General features: G+C 43.2%; 1 protein-coding gene across 3 annotated transcripts in view; it reads left to right on the top strand.

The window, feature by feature from the left end:
- Window positions 1-16,735, top strand: part of Papss2 (3'-phosphoadenosine 5'-phosphosulfate synthase 2) — a 77,462-nt gene that overhangs the window by 22,203 nt on the left and 38,524 nt on the right. Inside the window, exon 2 of one of the 3 annotated variants that reach the window (XM_052762688.1) lies at window positions 3,058-3,155. The exons of the other annotated variants lie outside the window; for them this stretch is intronic. Coding sequence (XP_052618648.1) covers window positions 3,066-3,155 — 90 coding nt within the window. The 5' untranslated portion in view covers window positions 3,058-3,065. The remainder of the gene's footprint in view (window positions 1-3,057; window positions 3,156-16,735) is intronic. 3 annotated transcript variants of the gene reach the window in all.

Genomic DNA, 16,735 nt, shown 5'->3' with positions numbered 1-16,735 from the left:
ATACCAGTCAATAACCAACTATACTGCTGCACCTAAAAGAACTGGCATGAAGTTTTACCCTTCAGGTCTGAGTTATCCAGTTTAATTCACTATCTGTTGTCTTCAAGACAAGCATGTTTGATCAAGCATTCAGAAAAACTTGACGTTTATGTAAATAAGGGGGTAGTATAAATGTCTCATGATTTTTAAGTGATATTTTTATCTTGTCTACTCCGTGAAACTCAGGTTTATATTTCTATTAATAAATGCCTTATTCATTATAGAACAAAGATAAGAGAGAGAGAGGAGGGAGATGGGGGGGAATGAAAATATCGCTTGCCATATCTGTTTTCCATTTTGACAGTTGTCCAAGAAAAGATCTGTGCTTTAGGTTGGCCGGGATAGCCTGAGCCTCAGTCTACAGAAGAACAAAGAGTAGTACACTTTCCACAGTCTGGAGTCACACACCTGTTTTACTAGTACTGGTCAAGAGGTAACATTTTTTAAGTTTAAAAAAAAAGTTTATTCTGAGAAGATTTTCCACCTCAAATCCATGGAAATTATTGGAATTTTAGGATTAAGTCCTTAAAATCATTTTATTAGACATAAAGATATGAAATATGGCATTCAAAAATGTTTCAAAAAAAGAAAGAAAATGTTCCTACAAACAAGCATAAAAAAGGGAAGAAAGTTCCCACCTCTGGTGTCAAGCCATTGGCCTCAAATGAAGTTGTAGATGGTGTGGATTTTAGAGGTGGGGCTGGTAAGAATGCTTCTCTTTATCCTCCCTGGGTGGTGTGGTGACTGGCAGGAACCATTAGAAGAAAAATCATGTAGGAATCATGGGCAGTTTGAGAGGTTCTGAAGTAGAGCTGAGCCACTAAGACCAAAGTGTCTGGAGGTCTCTCCCCTCCATTCAGGATTGAAAGCAGAGGGCTCAAAGCTCATAGATATCATTTGTGCTTTCCCTGTGGGTTCTGAGGATAGGGCCGAGTGTTTCAAGGTGTGTAGCTGCTCATACCATACGTGATCTAGACCCAGACCCACAGGAGCCCACAAGTATCATTTCCGATACTGTGGTATCACTGTAAGTGCAAGGGATTATGTCTTGGCTCATCAGGCTTCTGCCACCAGACTGGTGGTGCTTTTTGTTTTTGGTCTTTGTGGGGGCCTGCCAACCACCTCCCAAATAAATCACACACGGAGGCTTATTCTTACTTATAAATGCCTGGCCTTAGCTTGGCTTGTTTCTTGCCAGCTTTTCTTAAGTTCAAGCCATCTATCTTTGCCTCTGGGCTTTTCCTTTTCTGTTCCTGTATACCTTTCTTTGTTTCTTACTCTGTGGTTGGCTGTGTAGCTGGGTGGCTGGCCCCCGGAGTCCTCCTCTTTCTCTTGCTCCTCAATCTCTCCTCCCAGATCTCTCCTCCTATTTCTTCTCTCTGCCTGCCAGCCCCACCTATCCTTTCTCCTGCCTTGCTATTGGCTGTTCAGATCTTTATTAGACCATCAGGTGTTTTAGACAGGCACAGTAACACAGCTTCACAGAGTTAAACAAAGGCAACATAAACAAAAGTAACACACCATAAGATAATATTCTACCACAGACTGGAGTACAGCAGTGTGAATTTGCAGTAGAGAGCAAGGTGGCTGCTCCATGTGCCTGCAGGATTATGATTGAAAATGTTTTGTCTTTGATGTGTGTGGATTTGTGAAGGTTTAAACCCAGGGTATCATTACAAGCTCTTTCAAGCTTCTTCCATTTATTCAGATGCAATAGCTTTTGTCTACCAGGTACAAGCAGAGAAGAATAAAGTTGACCTGTAGCCCGCACAGCCTTTTTGGTCTATTTACAACTGTATTGTGTCAGGACATGTCAACAAAATGCAGCAAAATAGACTTGCTCAATGATTTAATTGTGTGATCAATGAAGACTGAAGGCAGAGCACTGGGTTAATCCCATTTGAATGTGCTGTTGATGCTATTGCTGTTAATTCCTATTCTTCACTCTCAACAGCTAGATCTCTGTCTGGCCTAGAGAATAACTATTGTTAGAAAGTTTTCTCTCATTTGCGGGTATGAACACAGTCGTAGAATGTGTGGTTTAAATCCTATGAGACAATAGACCATGCTATCATTTCAGTTGAAGTCTCAGAGGAAAGCCATATTTTTCAGGTAGGAATCTAGCCACCTCCTAAGACTGCTTCAGAGTCCCCAGGGAGCTACTGTCCCACTCATGGATGGTTTGTTCACTGTAGTCGTCAGATGCTGAGGATGTCAGCCACGGTTTGAGCTCTATGGATTGTTTGCTTAGGCTGTTTATGAGGTGTGGATAAACGGAATCTTAGAGTGCATGTTCTGTGAGTATCCTCTTGTAGTGACACATCTGTAACATCTGTCCTTAACAGTTATGTCCCTTGTTTGTTGTCATTGTTGTGTAGTAGTCCATTGTATGGACGTCATGATTTATTTCCTCAGCTTCCTGTTGGTTGACAGTGGGGTTCTTGCTGTTAGTCCATCCTTTTTGTCTGTTTCTTTGTTTGGATTTGGGTGGTTCACTTTGGATCTTTCACCATGTCTCACTCTGTAGACCAAACTGGCCTCAAATTTACCGCAATCCTTCTGTTTCAGCTGGGTGTTAAGATTACAGGCATGAGCCACCATGCCCAACTTTCTCCCTTTGCTCTGTGTAAAGGATCCAAGTGTGGGGATTTGGGAAGCTGGGAGATAAACCTAGCTTCCAAGGACTCATCTCTAGCCTGGGCACTAAAGCCTTGTCCTAGAGTCAAGTATTCTGTTCAGGGAAGGGCTCCCAAGTGGCTCCATATGTTTAACATCTGATACATCTGAATCCCAAGAAATCCTTCACAGACTCGGGCAAGGCATATCTAAAAGTTGAATTGGCTCCCGACAGGAGGTTGGCATGTCTTCAGGCTGTGGTCTCTTTGGCTCCCTCCACTTTAGTTCCATTTTCACCACGTGGAGAATGAGGAACCCTGAGGTCATTTTTTGTTTCACTTTTGTTTTCTTGACTGAGGAATCCCCTTGACCCATGTAGCACTTTCTTTTTAATGTTTACAGGAAAAGAAATGCCAAGCTACATTTTGTTTCGCTTTGCTCTATCTATAAAGTCTTCACAAAAGTGTGTTTCCTGCCGTTTCCTCCAGAGACACATCCAGGTAGGAACTACAGGAGAAGGAGTGAGTGTCGAGAGAAGTCTCTGGGGTAGAAATGAAGGGGTATGAATGCGTCATCATTTTCAATTGCATTCGCTGTGTGATATGCGGTGCTCTGCTCTTGCGTCGTTCCCTGGGCATTTCAGAACATTTCAAAACAAACCAGAAGTTTGCTAGTTCTGCCAATGTCCCACTGGCTGTTCAGGGACAAGAGTGTGTGAGGCACCCCAGTGCCTTCCCCCTTCAGAAGCCCACACCTTCTCCTACCACGAGCTACATGTTTGCTAGCCCAGAGGGCATCATGCTCCTTGCTTCCTCATCTGAAAAATAAGGAGTAATTTTTCAGACCTTCCAATCTAGTTGGGAGAAAAAAAAACTGAATGACACAGGTAATTAGGTATATATGTACAGATTGTTTTTCTCTGAGCAGTTTATTAAAAATGTGCAGGCTGCCCTCTGTAGAACATTGTCCTTTCCTTTCACACGCTCCATCCCACTCTAGAATCTGTGAGTTGTGCCAGCCAGAAGGGGAATGGCAGATTTCCAAAACCAGGATGGGGGTGGGGGATCTTTACTCATTGGTTGATAGAGGGGGAGGCTGCTCAGCAGAAAGTCTGAATTCGGTGGTTCTGGAGTGTGAGGTTGCATTCTCTTCCCTTCAGTCCCATTCACACCCAACTCACACACCTTCGCAGACCCCATAGCCCATTCATTTACCTCCTGGCCAACAAGTCAGTTTGCAACTAATTTCAAGGCCATGTGTAGAAGCTCAATATGCTCAACATCAGCTATCAGGTCTTGGAGGAAGTTAGCTAAACTTCAAAAGACTATTATGTCTGCAGTTTCAAAACGAACTGTAGAAGAGTAAGCGCCAACGACCAGAGAGATTGTTCTCCCCCAACGCTGCTGTTTTTATTTTTGTTTTGTTTTTTTTTAGCACTAAAAAGATTGAAACCAAGAACAAATTACCATCAGAGGAGAAAGACATTCCTGTGAAATCAATTCCTAAAGGGAGAATTTTATCAGTGACATAAAAACACAGGTGAACAAGGCAGAGGGGAAACATCTACAGTGTTCAGATGGTGTGTGTCTGTAACACAGCGCAAGACCAGGCCTTATTTTCTGCGAGGTTAACCCTTACTAGGATACCAGCTAAGATACAGGAATGTCTAGATAAATTTGAGTTTCAGATAAATTAACAGTTTTGTTAGTGTCAAATAAGTCCAAATAGCACAGTGAACATATTATACTATTTTTTTAGCCTGGCAACTTTAACTAGTGACTTGGTGTTTTTAATCACTCAGTCTCAACAGTGTTCACTGAGTACTTACTACTGGTATAATGGAAAAATTCAGAGGTGGCCTTAGGCGGCATGTGTCTGGGCTACTTTCTGAAGCTCCAACCCACAGCTCTTGGCAAATCACTGGTGCTTAATAATTTTTTTTTAACTTTAAAGGAATAAAATAGCTTTTAAAGAAGTTTGATTCATATAACCAAAGTGTAAACACAAGATCACATATATGAAAAGATAATGTAACTAATAGTACCTTATTGAGGGTTGTAACCGGTCAACTTACTTAATAAACTAGATCATGTAAGTAAAGAATTCAGTTGCTAAACAAGTCACTTCCACTTCAGTAAGAAGTGGTGACTAGCCAGGATTAAGTAGTTATTAAACAATAATAGTCTCATCAGAATTTAATATATTCTTTCCTTAAGTTTAAAATCAGCTTACCATTATCTATTTGATACAATACACTACAGCAGCTTAATTGAAGTGTAATTACTATATAAATATTTCAGTATTTGATGTGTTCCCTTTCTGAGTTTGGGCACATATAAACTTTGTCAGGTTTTTAGCCATAAACTGTATTCAAATCTATAACTATATATACTTTAAAAACATTTCTTGGGCTGGAGAGATGTCCCGGTGGTCCAGACCTGGGTTCTGTCCCCAGCACCCGCATGTCAGCTTACAACTGTCTGTAACTTCAGTTCCAGGGGATCTGGTGCCCTTTTCTGGCCTCCACAGGCACCAGGCATCTACATGGTGCACATACATACATGAAGACAAAACACTCATAACACTCATACACATAAAATAAAAATAAATACATCTTTAAAAATAATGTATTTATTTTTCAGAATTTTATATGTGAATACAATGAAATAAGATCATATCTACTCCTCACTTCCCCTTCCAACTCCTCCCATATTCCTCCAACATACCCCCTCCCAACTTACAGATTTCATTTTATTTGTGTGTGTGTGTGTGTGTGTATGTGCATGAGTGTATGGGGATGTATGTGTGAGCAGAAGGTGCATGTCTGTGCACATGTGGAGAGCAGCAGTGAGTAGCGGATTCCTTGGAGCCACAGTTATATGTGTTTGCAGGATGCCTGCCTTGTTAGAAGGTGTCAGGGTCTGACCTCTAGGCCTCATGATTGTACAGCAAGTTCTTTTAACTGCTTAGACATCTCTCTAGCCCTTTGTTTGCTAAATTTGGAGTCCAGTAGTATTCCAGGCACATGAATTCAAAGGCAGGTGTGAGCAGAGAAACCCTAAAAACAACTGTTTGTGACCTACGTTTGGACATATTGGCTAGTCTTTCCTAGACCTGCCTGAGCACTGAAATTGTCTGAGACACTCTGTTGTTGTTTAAACAATAAAACCCTCCTACAGTCCTTAGATTCTACTTCTCACCAGCTTGTAGACGAATTTCTAAACAGTCTTATTAAATAAGAAACACAGAGCCAAATACAGAGGTGCAAGCCGTAGAGATCAGAGCAATAGCCGCCAACTAACTTTAGCTCACCACCTCGCTGTAGCTTCCTAAGAGAGCCCCTTCCTGTCTAACCTGTGCCTTTATTGCCTTCCTGTTCTGCCTTCTCATTGGTTCTAAACCCAGCCACATCACTTCCTTGCCACTGCCTGTCTATACAGACCTCCAGGTCTCTATGGTTGGTACTGGGATTAAAGGAATGTGTCACCATGCTTGGCTGTGTTCTTGACCACACGAAGATTCTGCCTGCCATGTGATCGGATTAAGGGCGTGTGCTACCACTGCCTGACTTCTGTTTATGGCTGACTATGACCTCTGATCTCCAGGCGTACTTTATTTATTAACATACAAATAAAATATCACATTTCAGCACAAATAAAATATTACCATACCCGCTGAATTAGAGTTTCTTAGCTGGGGCCCTAGGAATCTTTATTTTCCACAAGGAAAAACTAGGTAAGGTGGAGAAATCAGCTATGAGGCCATTCAAGATCCCGTGGGGTAAGAAGAGGAAGTTGTGCAGTGAGTCTGTGGGTGGGAAGGGTGACTGAGGCCTGGCTGTAACCTGTAAGCCACATGTTTACTTAGTAAATGGATAAACAAATGAACAGGGAGCAAGGACATTCTAAGCAAGGAGAACTCTGGCCAAGGTTTAGAAGCATCAAAAGAACTATCCTGTTTTAGAAAGAAGAATGGGGTTCATGTGACTGTCAAAAGAAGGGCCTACCATGGTGCCATGTACCCATAATCCTGCACCGGGAGGCTGAAACAGGATTAGTACCAGTTTGAAGTAAGCCTGGGAAGCTTAATAAAAACAACAAGAGGGGAGCAATCAGAGAGGCTGACAGCAGTAGCTTGTGCTCCCGCATGAAGTCCACGGCATGACTCTGAAAGCCATGTGGTCTACTGTAAGATTTGAAGCAAGGGAAACTTACTTTGGGTGAGAGACACAGAATCCACTTTGAAAGGTGTTGGAAAGGCTCCTGGGAGCAACTGGCTAAGGAGCTGGGTGGGTGGAGAATAATTGGCTGAATCTGGTGAGAAGATTTAGAAATAAGTTGATACCTTTTGAAAGGAGAGTGAGAGATGACTCCTCAGATGACAAGCAACCGTATGAGTTAGTGCCCAGGGGAGAGGATGAGAGGAAGTGGGGGAGGGGTAAAGACAAGAGGGTCAGTTCCGTCTGGGTTGTGCTGTTTCAGTGGTTGGAGAGGACCGTCAATACTAGGCATTTGGGTATCTAAAGATATTGATTTGGGATTTCTAGCATCCTGGTGGTAGGCAAAGTCTTGGCAACAGATGAGCTCATTGAATGTCCTCTGGAAGTTCTGTAGAAAGCAGGATGGAGAGAGCCCTGCTGTAAAGACAAGGTTGGGTGGCTTATAAACAACAACAGTAATCAAATTGTATCTGTACTAAAGAGCCCTTTCTGGGATCCTGAAACTGGGAATCCATGGGAAGAATTAGATACCGAGGAGGAAGAGACAAGTAGAAATGATAGTAGGTACCTCTCAGGTGAGGAAGGGAAATCCATGATTCAGTACACAACTGGAGGTTTTCATAATGGCCTGGCCCAGCCCAGGAAGCCGAAGTGCTCAGGAGAAACCCGGCATCTGAAATCCTGGAATAGGGGACAGAGTCTCTGACTGCCTAGCTTGTGCAACTGTAACATGGCAGATGGGATCCGTGAGCTGTGAAAATAGAAACTGAGTCACGAAACTACCCATCTCTCCTGGAGACAAAGGCTGTATAACCGGAGGTACTGAGAGGGAGATCAGCCCCTGATGGACTGACTCATATGAACCATTGGGAACACTTGGTTATCACCACCTGAGGTTCCCACAAATATCAGGGCCCGGAAAACAAAAGATTCTATTGTCTCAGTGGTTCTCAACCTTCCTAATGCTGCAATCCTTTAATACAGTTCCTCATGTTGTGGTGACCCTCCACCATAAAATTATTTTCATTGCTACTGCATAACTATAATTTTGCTACTGTTATGAATCATAATGTAAATATTTTTGGAGATAGGGGTTTGCCAAAGGAGTTGTGACCCACAGGTTGAGAACCACCGTGATAGACAAAGGACAGGCATCCCTGGGGGAGTAAGCATGAGTGATTTGGTGTCTGTTGCCCAGTTCACCGAGTCCAATAGCACCACGTGCACAGGATAGTTGAAAGAGAAGTTGATTCAGCAGGGGCCTTGGACTGCTGGGGGACTTGGGGGCTCTGCTGTGTCCCAGGGTGAGACGTGATCTTTACATGGTAGGAAATGTTTTGATAGACCTGGCTGATTTGGACTGGGATATAAATTGGGTTTGTACGGTACCAAAACACCAAGAGAAGATGAGTGAAGGTCAAAACAGGCAAAGATGTCTGTCTAGGTTTACTCTATCTCAAATATAGCAGGGTTTATGTTGAGCCAGGGTTCAAGAGGGAAAAAATAGCAGAAGACTGATTACAGTGCTCGCCAGCTTTTAGGAATGTTTAAAACCCAAGCAGGGAAGACCTAATGAGACATTCATACAAAAGACGATTAAGATGTTCCAGGGTGGGTAATTATCCCGACCCCCCAATATGATGTGTTCATTTCTCCCTGGAAGAAAGAATAGAATACCGGCTGTGGAGATTGTTCGTCCAGGGCCCTTTCAGCACCCGGGTGTGACCAATGGAAAGGCAAGGATCACAGTGCCGGCCTGGAGCCTGTCAGAGATGGGAGCCAGCTCCAGCAAAGCCTGTGCCTTCTTGGCAGGCCAGACAGCTCAACTTAGCTCAGCACTGAGCCCATAAGGGTGGGAGGAAAGTGATGTGTAGTGGCCCAGTGGCAGCAACAACACCCTAGGAGTTGCCTGCCAGTTGGGCAGGGTGCCCCAGGATGCAGTTTCCTGAGCCATCACCCACGCTGTGGTGGCTTTCTGGTGACGCAGCTGCCTTTGGGTCTACCCATTCCTCTCCATGTGACCCAATAATCTCATGCTTCGCCAAGCTAGACTTGGGTAGAATCATTTCTTCAATCTGTTATCAGTGCCCTATCTGAGCTTAATAGACATTTTTCAAGTCTCCCTAGGAAAAGTCACACAGCATAACTAGTGCCGAGCACCCTTTAAGGGAAGATTTCAGCCCTGCCAGGCAGGGACTCCTGACTTTGAGCTGTAGCTCAAAACAGAAGCAAAGTGCCCCGGGGTGGTGAGCCTGTCCCTTCCTGCAGAACTGAGTAATCCCCCATCTAGTGACAGTCCCATAGTCCTGTCTCTTCCAGCTGGTGCCAGGTTTGTCTGCTGCCCAGACCTCTCATACAGACTTCAGAAGACCTCTGACAGCACACTCACTCCAGGGAGGAGAGGAGTGCTCATGTTTTCCCCATAGCATGTGAATAATGCTTGCTTACTGAATTTGCTGTTCAAGATTTTCCAGTCATGTTCATGTGTTTTTCAGAGCTTGTTTGTGTGTGTGGGGGGGGGGGGGGGGGGGGGGGGGGGGGGATTAAATACTGTAAAAAGTCACATACATTTTTTTTCAGATCTTATGTTTTTTCTTTTTATCTTTTTTTTTTAAATTTATTCTGTGTGCATTGGTGTGAAGATGTCAGATCCCCTGGAACTGTAGTTACAGACAATTGTGAGCTGCCATGTGGGTGCTGGGAATTGAACTCAGGTCCTCTGGAAGAGAAGCCAATGCTCTTAACTACTGAGCCATCTCCAGCCCCAGATATGTTTTAAAGATGCTCCACTTAAAATACATTTGTGTTGTCATTTTTTTTTTTACTTAACGGATTCAAATTATCATCTACCTGATGTCAGTCTATGCTTTCTTTTTGGTGGCTTCCAAAAGTCCACTCATCTCAGCTGTCAAGGTCTTTCCTCTTTAAATCATTATCTTGCTTTCAGTGTAACCTATTCAACAAAGCTCTCGATGAAAGGAATTGGTGATCAGTATCCATCTGACCTTAAGGAAAGTTTAATTTATCCTGAACCTTCATTTGATCACCATTTTTATTTAATAAATCCTGGATTTTACCATTTCTATATTGTGCAATAACTGTTCTTTTGGCAACTGATTTAATTTGTTCTTTTAAGTAAGTTGCCAGCTCTTTTGTCTCAGTTATCACCACTGATATTTTGTCCTTGAACATCTAATGTGGCTTGGTTTCTCACAATTCAAGAGTATTTATACATGTTTTAGGGAAGTCTGCTTAGCATGATAAATAGTGCCGGGGTTTGGCTGGCTCTGAAGTGTCCCCTGAAGACCTAGATGTTAAATGTTTGTTCTCTGGCCTGCGACTCTATGGGAAGGTGGAGACCTTGGTTGGAAGGAGCTAGGTCACTAAGAGGTATGCCCAAGGGGTCCTGGGATCTTGGTCCCTTTTCTCTGCTTCCTGGCCTTCATAAAGTGAACAAGCCTACTTGCTATGTTTTGTATGACACATTCTGATACTGCAACCACAGACTACCATGGACTACTGTAGTTGTTTTTTTAACTCTTTACTCTTTGCTATTTGAGGGGCCCACCACCCAGCTCCCAAATAATCACATGGAGTCTAATTCTTTCTTATGAATGCCCAGCCTTAGCTTGGCTTATTTCTAGCCAGCTGTTCTTAACTTAAATTACCTCATCTATCTTTGTCTCCGGGTTTTTATCTTTCTCCATTCTATATACCTTTCTTTCCTTCTTACTCCATGGTTTGCTGTGTAGCTGGGTGGCTGGCCCCTGGCATCCTCCTCTCCTTTTTTTCTCACTCCTTGATCTTCTCCTCCCAGATCTCTCCTATTTATTCTCTCTGCCTGTCAGTCCCACCTATCCTTCCTCCTGCCTCACTATTGGCCATTCAGCTCTTTATTAGACCAATCAGGTGTTTTACACAGGCACAGTAACACAGCTTCGCAGAGTTAAACAATGCAACATAAAAGAATGCAACACATCTTTGCATCATTAAACAAATATCCCACAGCATAAACAAATGTAACACATCTTAAAATAATATTCCACAGCATGACTATAGACTCTAAAGCTGTGATCCCAAGTAAACCTTCCTTCCTACTAAGTCATTATCTCAGGATAATTATTATTTGACAGAAATTAGTATTTCTGTCACATTATAGAAAGCCGAGGGACATAATCAGTGAATACACTTTATTGTGAATACTGTATCTGTTCCACCTAGCCCATTATGCACCATGAGGAAGGAGAGAGACAATACTTACAGGTTCCAAAGATTTTATTAAGTCACCACATAAGTGGGTCACTGATCTATCAAGGCTGCAGGACAAGGACTCAGGAGCCTTATTCTTGTGACAGCCCCAAGCAGGGGCAGGAGCGGAGTTTATAAGCATAAAATTCATAAATACTTGTTGCCAAGTTACAGCTATAATTTTCACCAATCAGGTTTTAGAGATTAGGGGCTTCCTTGAATGTTCCATCATTGTCAACCAATATACAATGCAAGCTTTTCGGTCCAACTAATCAGATTCATTTGTTCTTTCTGTTGTTAGGAACAGCCATAATGTTTCTAGAGAACTAAAGATGTATAATGACTATTTCTATAGTTTAGGGAGGAGGTTGATCAGCCATTGGAAAGTTCTCAACTCCCCTAGGGCTTGGGAACCTGAAATTTATTTCACCCTGCAGGTAAAATGAAGTCTGAAGTCAAAATGGCAGTCCTCAGGCCAAGGTGCTTTTGCCTGCTCCCTTCAGTATCCATGAGCTTGGACTGAACATGGTCATTTGTCAATGTCCTTTGTCTTTGGTCTCTTTACACACAATCCATTAGAACCATCTTTTCCTCTGTATAAACTCCTTAAACATGCCCACACTATTTTAAAAACTAGTCACTCTTTGTCTTGGTTCAGGTTTTATTGCTATGAAGAGACACCATGACCACAGCAACGTTTTTTATATTTACTTAATTCTGTTGTTTATATTTCTTTTTTTATGAAGAAAAATTTTTTATTCATTTTACATACCAAAGATCCCCCTCTTCCCTCCTCCTGCCCCTCTAGCTTCCCCCTCCCAATCCACTCCCCATTCCCTTCTACAAGAAGGTAAGGCCTCCCATGGGGAGGTACATTTAGTAGAGGTAGGTCCAAGCCCCTCCCCCTGCTGGGTGAGGTGTCCCATCATAGAAGTGGGCTCCAAAATGTCTGCTCATGCATCAGGGATGGATTCTGATCCTACTGCCAGGGGGCTCCTTAAGCAGATCATGCTACACAACTGTCTCGCCATGCAGAGGGCCTAGACCAGCCCCATGCAGGCTCCACAGCTGTTGATCTAAATTTCATGAGTTCCTACTAGTTTCGTTTGGTTGTCTCTGTAGGTTTCCCCATTATGATCTCGATGCCCTAGCTCACAGAATCCCTCTTCTCTCTCTTTGACTGGACTTCTGGAGCTTAGCCTGGTGCTTGGCTGTGGATCTCTGCATCTGCTTCCATCAGTTACTGGAGAAAGGCTCTATGATAAAAGTTAGGGTATTCACTGATCTGATTACTGGGGTAGGCTAGTTCAGGCACCTTCTCCACTATTGCTAGTAGTCTAAGCTGGGGTCATCCTTGTGGATTCCTGGGAACTTGCCTAGCACCCAGTTTCTCCCTATCCCCATGATGTCTCCCTCTATCATGGTATCTCTTTCTTTGCTCTCCCACTCCATCCCTGTTCCAGCTTGACCATCCCGTTTGCTTATGTTCTCATGCCTCATCCCCTACCCTCCATTGCTCAACGCTCATCCCTAATTTACTCATGGAGATCTCATCTATTTCCCCTTTCCAGAGTGATCCATTCGTCCTTCTTTGGGTCCTCCTTGTTAGCTAGCTTCTCTTCAGCTGTAGGTTGTAGTCTGGTTATCCTTTGCTTTACATCTAGTATCCACTTATGAGTGAGTACATATCATGTTTGTCCTTCTGAGTCTGAGTTACCTCACTCAGGATGATATATTCTAGTTCCATCCATTTGCCTGCAATTTTCATGATGTCATTGTTTTTCACTGCTGAGTAGTATTCCATTGTGATATGTACAACATTTTCTTAATCCATTCTTTGGTTGAGGGGCATCTAGGTTGTTTCCAGGTTCTGGCTATTACAAATAATGCTGCTATGAGCATGGTTGAGCATGTGTCCTTGTGGTGTGATTGAGCATTCCTTGGGTATATGCCGAAGAGTGATATAGCTGGGTCTTGAGGAAGATTGATTCCCAGTTTTCTGAGAAACTGCCATATTGATTTCCAAAGTGGCTGTATAAGTTTGCACTCCCACCAACAGTGGAGGAGTGTTCCCCTTGCTCCACATCCTCTCCAACATGAGCTGTCTTCAGTGTTTTTGATCTTAGCCATTCTGACAGGTGTAAGATGGTATCTGAGAGTTGTTTTGATTTGCATTTCCCTGATGACTAAGGATATTGAGCAGTTCCTTAAATATCTTTCAGCCATTTGAGATTCTTCTGTTAAGAATTATCTGTTTAGCTCTGTAGCCCATTTTTTAATTGGATTGTTCACTATTTTGATGTCTAATTTCTTTATATATTTTGGAGATCAGCCCTCTGTCAGATGTGGGGTTGGTGAAGATCTTTTCCCATTCTGGAGGCTGTTGTTTTGTCCTATTTACTGTGTCATTTGCCTTACAGAAGCTCCTCAATTTCGGGAGGTCCCATTTATTAATGGTTGCTCTCAGTATCTGCCACAGCAACTCTTTAAAGGAAAACATTTAATTGAGGTGGCTCACTTATAGTTTCAGAGGTTCAGTCCATTATCATCATGGTGGGGAGCATGGCAACATGCAGGAAGATGTGATGCTGGAACTGAGAGTCCTACCTTGCAGGCAACAGGAAGTTGATTGAGATCCTCAGCAGTATCCTGAACATAGGAAACCTCAAAGCCTGCCCCCGCAATGACACACTTCTTCCAACAAGGCCATACCCACTCCAACAAACCCATACCTCCTAATAGTGCCACTCCCTATGAGATTATGGAGGCCAATTATATTCAAACTACCACACTCTTCTTCACTTAAAACTTGCCTGTCCCCCAGTAACTGCAAGATTGAAACTGAGTGATGAATTCCAGTGGCTGGTAACTGCACCAAGGCACAGAAAAATGGCCTTTGTGTTCCACTGCTACCAGACTCTACTATGTAAGTAGCATGCTTTGGGGGACATTCCCAAGGGTGATCACAGTGGACACAAACTCTGAAGTAAAGGTAAATGAGTTACTAAGGAGAATTTGTGGAAGAGAGGTTCCCATCTGGGCTTGTTGTTCAAAAGCTGCCAGGCCTATGTTGAGGACTTTCTTTTTTCTCTGAATGAGGCAATTAAAGACCAGGTACAGTAGCCAGCATGGTTAAATAGCCTTGCAGCACTTCACTGTGCATGTTAGAGGGACTCTGTGTGCAGGGGCTGACCCTAAGGTGTCAGGGCAATCTCTTGTGGGTTTGCTTAGTGATTGCTTTGGGTTGCCTATTTTCCTGTTGATTATAATTTACCTAGGAATTTGCTTTTCCCTGCATACTGGAATCCCTGAAAGCAGCCTATTTTCTGGTTACAACATCTTTATATTTAAGACACATACTACTTCCTAATTTAATGCTGAAAAATCAGAATATAGAAGCAAGATGGAAAACAATTATCTAATATTTCCTAAACATAGGGTAATTACAATTAGTATTTCTGTTGCTGATTTCCCAGACTTTTTGTTCTCTATAGCCTTATGCAAATAAACACATATGTTTAAAATGTGAGTTTAAAGGGGCTAGAGAGATGGCTTAGTGGTTAAGAGCACTTGCTTTTTTAAGAGCTTTTGCAGAGGACACAAGTTCAGTTCTCAGTACCCATGTCAGGTTCTTACAACCTCCTGTAACTCCAGCTCCAGGGGATCCAGCACCCTCCTTTGGCCTTCAGGGACACTCACACGTGTGCATACACACACACAGACACAAGTAAACAAAAATAAATCTAAAAGGATGAAATTTAAGCTAATTTACTCTGCACACTTTCTCATTTGAGCCTATGGTATGACCCATGTTCAGGTGGGAATGCACAGATATCATGAGGAGATGCTTGCTACACTCTCCTTAACTCACAAGCATGTTTATGGCTTCTCGTTTTAAGATTTTTCAATACCATTGCTATGAATAGTTTTGAATAAGGATTGCATTCCCCGCGTTATGATTATAAAGATTCTTTTAAAGCTAGAGTAGAGCAGAGAAAAGTCAGAATGGAGCCTCCGCGTTCGCAAGGAAATGTGCATAGCTTTACTTCCACCCACCGAGCACTTTCCAGCAAGGGAGCAACAAGGGTGTGGTGAGGCACCTCTGAGGGTTAAGTTCAAAGGCCAGTGAGTTGTTCTTAGGGACACTGCAGTTTGTCTGCACCGTGCAGGAAGAACTCAAATGCACTTGCTACTTTGTTAACAATTCTGCGCTCCTCACAACCAGCTTCTGTACGGAGGAAACTAACCCTGACTTGCAATTTCTGGATTCCTCATTCCTTCGGGGCTCTCCCCTTTGTGACATTCCTCACTGTGACTCGGCTTGGCACTGGCTTTGGCTCTGGGACTGCCCCACCCCACCGTGAACATGCTGAAGTTTTCCCCTCAGGTTATTATTCTCTTCTGTCCACACAATGTCAAGGCTGAGGCTTTCTGCCATGACCTACGGCACCTCACCCTAAGTTCCAGAAGTTTCTCTGGCTCTCCCCTTTCTGCACCACCAATAGCAGGAAGGGGAGTGTCAGCAGAGGGACACTGCACCGAGGTTTGTGTGATATGACGTGGATTCTGAAGAGCTCATGAAGTTGACCTGGGCAAAGGCCTTCCCTCTCCACCGATAACAAAGTGCCACTCCAAGAGAGCCAAAATAAGGGTAGTACATTGGATAAAATGAGGTGCCTGTAACTGCAATGGGTCTGGTTGGGGTGCTTCCTGGGTGAGTGTCCATAACCAGACCTGCAAGAGCAGCGACATTCTGGTTGTCATTGAAACGCATGATCCCATAGAAAATGCTGTCCTTTCTCCTGTCTGATGTGACCAAGAGCCGCACCATGCCAGACCTGCCCCAGAAAGAAGGCACACGCCCAGAACCTCCTCCAGCTATGGTCTTGTCTCCAGCTGGTTCTCATTAAATTTCACAGCCTACCCTGTGTCTGGGATTTTCTTTGCTCCTTTATTTAAATAATTATCTTAGTTAAACATGTCATCAACCACAGGGGGGAAGCATCCTACTTTTCAGAGGAACTTGCTGTGTGTCAAAGCACAAGACGAATATGAAGCGGCTTCTAATCCAGGTTTGCTTGGCTCCAAATTGCATACTTACAACATTTTTGTGCTTGCTGAAAGGAAATTTTCTTGGCCTGGAGCTCTACAGGAAACAGGGACTTTTGAAAGGTTTTTCTTTGAGACCCAAAAGAAAAGTATGTCACCGACTTTGAGGTTCCCGCCAGGTGACAGTGTTAGAAGGGCGCTGAGGACGAACTACGCTTCCTGTACACACAGGGAGGCAGGCAGTTGCTCTCTTCATGTGCGTTTTACAGAACTGTAGAGAAAATCCTTTTGCTGCCAGAATTTTCTTTCCAGCGCTTGGAACACCACATGCTCTTCAGAGACCTGCAAAGCGCCCAGTGGGGAGGAATCCCTTTTGGCCATCCCAGCCCTCTGCTGTCAAATAACATTCAAAAATCCATTTTATTTATTTGCCTTTGAAAAACATAAAGATTGGTTTTTGGAAATAAATAAGCAAAATACTTCTGCTGAGCCAAAAGAACTCAGGACCTGGCCATCTGAAAATATTTTTGTTTAAACTTTGCTGTAGTAAATATATATATATAT

Source organism: Peromyscus californicus, unplaced genomic scaffold (genome assembly GCF_007827085.1).
Source record: "Peromyscus californicus insignis strain IS unplaced genomic scaffold, ASM782708v3 Scaffold_4__1_contigs__length_199733344, whole genome shotgun sequence".
NCBI lineage: Eukaryota > Metazoa > Chordata > Mammalia > Rodentia > Cricetidae > Peromyscus > Peromyscus californicus.
Note: the sequence above shows the minus strand (reverse complement) of the source record. Positions and strands in the feature narration are given on the sequence as shown.